The following is a 7,648-nucleotide window of genomic DNA, read 5'->3' on the forward strand; positions in this document are numbered from 1 at the left end:
CGGTTAAGTTCCAGTGGTCCGATGCTTGTGAAAGGAGCTTCCAGGAATTGAAATCAAGATTGACTTCGGCACCGGTATTGACCCTGCTAGAGGGTACCGAGGGGTTTGTGGTGTATTGCGATGCTTCAAGGATCGGCCTTGGGTGTGTATTAATGAAACATGGTAAGGTTATAGCATATGCTTCAAGACAACTTAAGAATCATGAAAAGAACTATCCAACTCATGACTTAGAGCTTGCGGTGGTGGTTTTTGCATTAAAACTTTGGCATCATTATTTGTATGGAGTCCATGTAGATGTATTCACGGACCACAAGAGTCTTCAGTACATTTTTAAGCAAAAGGAATTAGACTTAAGGCAGAGAAGGTGGCTTGAATTGCTCAAAGATTATGACATCGACATTTTGTATCATCCGGGGAAAGCTAATGTGGTGGCGGATGCTCTTAGTCGGAAATCTATGGGTAGTTTCGCTCATTTGGAGGCATGTCAAAGGCCCTTGGCCCGGGAGGTTCACCAGTTGTCCAGTTTGGGAGTTTGTCTTGCGGACTCTAATGAAGGGGGAGTGATTGTGCAGAATAAGGCGGAATCATCGCTTGTGACGAAGGTCAAGGAGAAGCAATACAATGATCCATTGTTTGTGCAGCTGAAGGAAGGGATTCATAAACATAAGACTACAGCTTTTTCTCTTGGCATGGATGACGGTACATTACAGTACCAAGGACGACTATGTGTTCCAAACGTAGATGGTCTTCGGGAAAGAATCATGGCAGAAGCTCATACTTCTAGATATTCCGTGCACCCAGGCTCTACAAAAATGTATCATGACCTCAAGGAAGTTTACTGGTGGAATAACATGAAGAGGGGAGTGGTGGACTTTGTGGAAAAATGTTCAAACTGTCAACAGGTAAAGGCCGAGCATCAAAGGCCCGGTGGGTTAGCACAGAGTATAGAAATTCCAATGTGAAAATGGGAAATGATCAATATAGATTTTGTGGTAGGGTTACCACGCACTCCGCGTAAATTTGACTCAATTTGGGTGATCGTGGATCGACTCACGAAATCAGCACACTTCTTACCAGTTAGATCCACCGACACTGCGGAACAATATGCTCAATTGTATATCTAGGAAATAGTTAGGCTTCATGGCACTCCAGTTTCCATCATTTCTGATCGAGGGGCCCAGTTCACATCTAATTTCTGGAAGAAATTTCAACAAGGTTTGGGTATGCAGGTAAATCTTAGCACGACTTTCCATCCACAGACTGACGGACAAGCAGAGCGGACTATTCAGATGCTTGAGGACATGTTGCGTGCGTGTGTGCTTGACTTCAAGGGTAGCTGGGATGATCATTTGTCGCTCATAGAATTTGCTTATAACAACAGCTTCCATGCCAGTATTCAGATGGCGCCGTTTGAGGCCTTGTATGGTAGAAGATGTAGATCGCTGATTGGATGGTTCGAGGTTGGAGAAGCCGAACTAATAGGACCAGACCTTGTGCATCAGGCTATGGAAAAGGTTAAGATCATAAAAGAGCTGTTGAAAATTGCTCAGAGTCGTCAAAAATCCTATTCGGATGTTCATCGCAGAGACTTAGAGTTCAAGGAAGATGATTGGGTGTTCTTGAAGGTATCTCCCATGAAGGGGATCATGCGGTTTGGAAAGAAAGGGAAATTAAGTCCGAGGTATGTCGGGCCGTATAGAATTACTCAAAGGATAGGTCAGGTGGCGTACAAGCTTGATCTACCACCTGAGATGTCATTAGTGCACCCGGTATTCCATGTGTCCATGTTGAAGAAGGTAGTTGGAGATCCGTCCGCTATCGTGCCGGTTGAGACCATAGAGATTAGTAAAGAACTGTCATACGAAGAGATTCCGGTTGCTATTCTTGATAGACAGGTCCAAAACTTGAGGAACAAAGAAATTGCATCCGTAAAGGTATTATGGCGAAACCAGCAAGTCGAAGAAGCTACTTGGGAAGCCGAGAATGAAATGAAAAAAAAGTACCCTCATTTATTTGAATAGCCATGTAATAGCTCTATAAAGTTGTCTCCCCCCCCCCCCCCAAAAAACAAATTTTGTATCACTTGCTCGGCTAATATAAAGACACTACTTTCTAGTTATATGTTCCCCCCATGAGGCTTCAGTTGGTGTTATTTTGTATTTTATGGTGTCATTTAATTCTATATATGTTGCTAAGGTGTGTTTCGGGGGTTCTCTGACAGGTGGATAGGCCTAAATACAAAGAAAACTCTAGCGAAATTTTCAGAGAGTTAGAAAGTTAGGCAAATTTGGGGCTGATGTTACGTGGTACAACTGCAACTGAGTTAAGAAAACCTTGATCCTCATTCGAGGACGAATGATCTTAAGTGGAGGAGGATGTAAGGACACATAAAAAAAAATTATAAACCAAAAACTCGGGGTTTCGTGGTGCCAAAATAGATTCCTGCGTTATTACGTGGTTCAGACTTTGTGGATTGAACAGTACTCCACGGACTTAGAGGAAAATGTTTCGCAGAAGGACGCATTTTTGCGGCCCATTATGTGGCCGCATAATCACTCTGCGGACCGCATAATGGCCGCGGAGTGAAGCAATACATTGGCCAATTTGAGGTCAGCTTTGCGGTCGATTATGCGACCGCATAACCACTATGCGGACCACATATCAATCGCATAATCCCTCTTGAGTTTTTGCAGAGGGAGTTCTGCGGTGCATTATGCGACCACAGAACGAGTATGCGGACCGCATACTGGTCGCATACCTGGGCCGTAAGTTCAGGCCCCTGAAGGCCATTTCTGCGGTCCCTCTGCGGACCGCATAACCATTATGCGGTCACTCTGCGGACCGCATAACCATTATGCGGTCGCATATGCGACCGCAGACCTGTGTCAGGGCACCCATTTTCTTAATTTAAAACCCAACCCCCATTCCGTTAAAACACCCCTTTAGTCCATTTTGAAGCTCATTTCTCATATTTCTAGTGTGAGAGAGAGAGAGGGTTCTAGAGGGAGGGCCTAATTTTCATCAATCAATCTTCAACCATCACTCAAAGCTTGGAAATACTGAAGTAGAGCACCAAATTCTTCATCCAAAAAGGTAAGATTTCATCACCCCAGCTCTTAACTTCAAACATAGCTATAATGGGGTACTAGGGTAATATTTCATAGGTATGAGAGTGGTTCATCTTGCATGTATGTGATAAAGAGTGTGGGAAAAATAAAAAGTGAACTAGAACTATGAACATTTTCCTAATTTTGGGTTCAATTTGTATATTGCAAAAATAGATTGTGGTTGCTAAGGGTTCCAGATAATTGTAGAGTCTAAAGAAGCGCAATTGAGGTATGTATGGCTAACTCTTTTCATCTTAGAATTGAACTCCTGGTGTCCAAATAATTGATGTAAGTTCCAACTTGATAATACTAGAATTGTTTGCCTTAGTGTGTTGGATTGAAAGATTCATGTTCCCTAATTGTTTTAGATGGTTACCATGTCATCATGCTATTTGAGAACGAAATCATGATTTTCCAAGCTCATTCCCTTATGTGTGAAATGCCTTATGTGATGGTACTTATCAACATGAATGAAGATGTTATTTGAACGAATACAAAGGGAAAGACTTGAATTGTAAAATATTCCCAAGTGCCATGTAACAAAATGTGGGAAAAAGTTGTGAATTGAGTGAACAATTGAAAGAGGTTATGTCTCAAGTGAGATGGCTTAGCCGATCAGGCCGAGATCGGATGCCATGCTGTACACATGGTGGTATTTATGTTGGAATCATTGATTTACAATGTGGATATGGATATGTCTCACTTGATATGGCTTAGCCGGTCGGGCTGAGACCGGACTCCGTGTAAAAACACGGTGGCATTAAGAGTTGTGCTTTGGCACTAAAGATTATTAACCTAAAAAGAAGATGGAAGAATTGAACTAGAAACTATGTGATCCTTAATTGGTGATTTCTTTGTATTTCTATGAATTACTTATTGATTATTATGACTGCCTTCTCTTTGTTTCACTGTTCATTCTACTAAGATTGGTGTTTGCCTTACATAATAGTACTATTCGACAGTACTAACGTCCTTTTTGCTGGGGGCGCTACATCTTTGAATGGATGTAGGTGGTTCCATCGCAGATAGTGCTGATCGCAGATAGTGGTGCTCTCCCTCACACTCATCACAGCAGTCTTGGTGAGCCCCATTTCTTCCTGGGGTCATGTAGTCCTTCTTTTGTATAAGTTTTCATATTTATAGGTATAGTCGGGGCCTTGTTGCCGGCATTGTCATGTTGCTCTTTTGTACCCTTAGAGGCTCCGTAGACGTTTATGTGGGTCATGTATGTATGTTGGGGTGGTCGTTGGATCGAATTGTATTTTGGAAACTTAACTATGACATAATGTATATAATGAAAAATGAACTAACAACGTTTATATATTTATATAACTGATCTCTCCCTTGTTTTACAAATGGTGATGCGTTCCCTTTTTGTATTATGAATGAGTCGGGTAGGAAAGGTTTAATAGGCTTGCTCGACCAAGTTCACTCGGTTGAGCACCGGTCACGTTCCCTGAGGTTGGGGCGTGACAGTGTGCAGGGCCAAGAGAGAGAGGACAGGGAGGCCAAGAGGCCTCGGCATACTAGAGGATTTAATGGTTCCATGCTCCAGCTATAGCTCGTCATGGTAGGGGATATGTGAATCGGCCAGTTCATTCAGCACTTCTAGCTTCTAGCAGTGTTTAGGATATTTCTAGGCCTCAGGTTGCCCACTATGCACAACCACTTTATAGAGCACGGGGTGCTTTCGGCAGTCAGTCCAGCCACCCAGGCCAGGGTTAGATCCAGCAGCCATGCCGATCGAGAGCTTGTTTTGAGTGTGGCGATACCAAGCATATGGTGAGGGACTGCCCCAGACTTAGCAGGGGTGCACCTCCACAGACTACACAAGCTCCACGGATTCCACAGGGCCCACAGGGTTCACAAGTCATGGAGGCTGCTCCAGTTGTCTCCCCACCTGCACGGCCAGCTAGGAGTGGGGGTCAAGCAGGCAGAGGTCACCCTAGAGGGGGAGGCCAGCCTCCTTTCAATGCTTTTTCGGGTAGGACGGACGCTACTTCTTCAGATGCAGTTATCATAGGTATTGTTCCGGTCTTTTTCAGGGATGCTTCAATTTTATTTGATCCGGGCTCTACTTACTCATATCTGCCATCTTACTTTGCTCCGTATTTGTATATACCTCATGATTCTTAGAGTTCTCCTCTATATGTGTCCATGCCTGTGGGAGATCCTATTGTTGTGGACCGTGTTTATCGATTATATTTAGTTGTTATTGGTGGTTTTGAGACCAGGGTTGACCAATTGTTACTCAAAATGATAGACTATGATGTTATCTCGGGCATGGACTGGTTGTCACCCTATTATGCTATTTTGGATTATTATACCAAAACTATGATAATGGCTATGCATGGTTTGCCGCAGTTGGAGTGGAGGGGTATATTGGATTATATTCCTAGCATAGTTGTGTCCTTTCTTAAGGCGCATCGGATGGTGGAGAAGAGTTGTGATGCTTACTTAGCCTTTGTGAGGGATGTCAGTGCTGATACTTCTACTGTTGAGTTAGTTCCAGTAGTGAGAAATTTCCCAGATGTATTCCTAGCAGACCTACCGGGCATGCCGCCCAATAGGGATATTGCTTGACTTGGTGCCAGGCACTCAACCCATTTCTATTCCACTATATCGTATGGCACCTGTTGCACCCTATTTTGCACGAGTCAAAGCAAGATTCGCCTAGTGGTTTCTCTATTGTTGATGAAAGAGAGTCGCCACCTAATATTTAAAGGTATACTAGGGTACCTATTTAGTTATTAGATCATTATCCTATTAGTCTACTAACCGATGTGAATCTACCTAAGGTAGCTCCAAAGGACTTAGACTAGGTTTAGGGAATTAAATGTCTATATTCTACTTTAGTTAGTGCTTAAAAGTGTGTAGCTTACTCTATGTCGTGTTTAAAACTTATCATTTTGGAAGAAAGATGGTATATCCACTTTGAAAAGAGAGTATAGGTTTCATTTGTAAAAGCCCTTTAAAATATCTACATAATTGAAAGAATTTTGGAAGTGTATTTGTAGTGTTTATATTTGTAAACTTTGTAACTATGGCTGGGTTTAAAATACTTAACCTTTGAAATAAAATGGCTATTTGTGTAACTTTAGTAAAGTAAGGGCTATTAAAGAAATAGACTTTATATATACCTTGACGATTGATTTCGAATCTTGTATCAAGTTTAGAAGAAAAATATTTTGAAATATTCCTTGATTGCAACTATGTTTCATTTTGGTTTGTAGAAAACTGCCCTTGAAATCATTTTCCCGATTCTGGATTTTAAAGAAAGAGAGTTTTCAACTTTGAATCTGTTTTAAAACCTCGAAAATAAATATCATAAAAAGGTTAGCATGAGTGAAGATAAAATCATACAACGAAAAAAATTAACTTAAGCACATTGAAATTATTTAACTAATGTAGGAACAGTAATTCTTTTTAGTTACCTATGGTTTTTAGCTTGCCTAGGAAAGTTGGAAGGTTGAAGGTTTGGAAGGTTGGTAGGTTTGGCCGAGAGTTAATTTTATAACGACCCGACCGATCGTTTTGAGCTTTATCGTTCCATTTGGTAGTTTGAGAATTTGAGTAGCTTCATATTATGTATTATGACTTGCATGTATGGTTGGTTTCAGTTTTCGAGCAGCTCGAGATTGATTTGGAAGAATGATTCTCGTTTTAGAAGCTTTAAGTTGGAAGAGTTGACCAAGGTTTGATTTTTGAAAAAACGGAATCAGAATCGGGTTTTAATTATTCCAATAAGTTTGTACAATGATTTTGGACATGTCCACAAAGTTTGGTTAAATTCTGATGAGTTTTGGATAAGTTTGGATTGTATGGTGATTGTTCTCGGTTTCGACGTCGATTTAAGCATAAAGTACCATATTGAGCAAACGGCCTTTGATTCGTGTTTCGATTAAACCATTATGGTCATCAAGTTTCAACATCGTATGAGGAATTTATGGTCATTTTACTAAGAATTGGGTTGCTAGATTTTTCAGATTAATTACGCAATTGCCACTAAATTCGTATTTAAATATCTCCACTATTTTCAAATATTGAAACCAACATATCTCCTTCATTATAAGGTCAGATAGAGTAATTCAAAAGTCTAACTTAACTGGAATTTTATGAGGAATCTATTGGAGGCGTCAAAAGTGAGTTTCGGGATAATTTGACATAAGAAACGAGGCAGAACAATTGGACATTTTTGGCTATTAATGTTGTTGGAGTTTTTCTTATCTTGAAAGTTTAAGATTGGGAGAATTCAAGGATGTTCTTTAAGTTTCTTTCATAGGGTAAGGTATAAACCATAACCTAAGTATTTTCCTTTGATTCATTCCTTTGGTTTAAGCTTTAATCTATGATTTTAATTGAAAACCCATTTAATTCTTTAAATCAAGACCTAGGGTTATGTGCTAAATTTTAAAAATTGGAAATGAGTTAGAGGTGCTTATTTCCCCATTTATTTTGGGGTTTTGTTCTCCTATATTAGAAGAAAAATATACTCGAATTTGGCGAGTTTTGGAGGATTATTTCAGGAGATATGGGACCAA

General features: G+C 40.7%; 1 protein-coding gene across 1 annotated transcript; it reads left to right on the forward strand.

Annotated features, from left to right (window-relative positions):
• Nucleotides 1-4,886: 4,886 nt before the first annotated feature.
• Nucleotides 4,887-5,690, forward strand: LOC138897467 (uncharacterized). The gene is made up of 2 exons (XM_070183436.1): nt 4,887-5,141; nt 5,244-5,690. Exons 1-2 carry the CDS (start codon nt 4,887-4,889, stop codon nt 5,688-5,690), a joined length of 702 nt encoding a protein of 233 aa, XP_070039537.1.
• Nucleotides 5,691-7,648: the final 1,958 nt, after the last annotated feature.

Source organism: Nicotiana tomentosiformis, chromosome 8 (genome assembly GCF_000390325.3).
Source record: "Nicotiana tomentosiformis chromosome 8, ASM39032v3, whole genome shotgun sequence".
In the NCBI taxonomy this organism is placed as follows: Eukaryota; Viridiplantae; Streptophyta; class Magnoliopsida; order Solanales; family Solanaceae; genus Nicotiana; species Nicotiana tomentosiformis.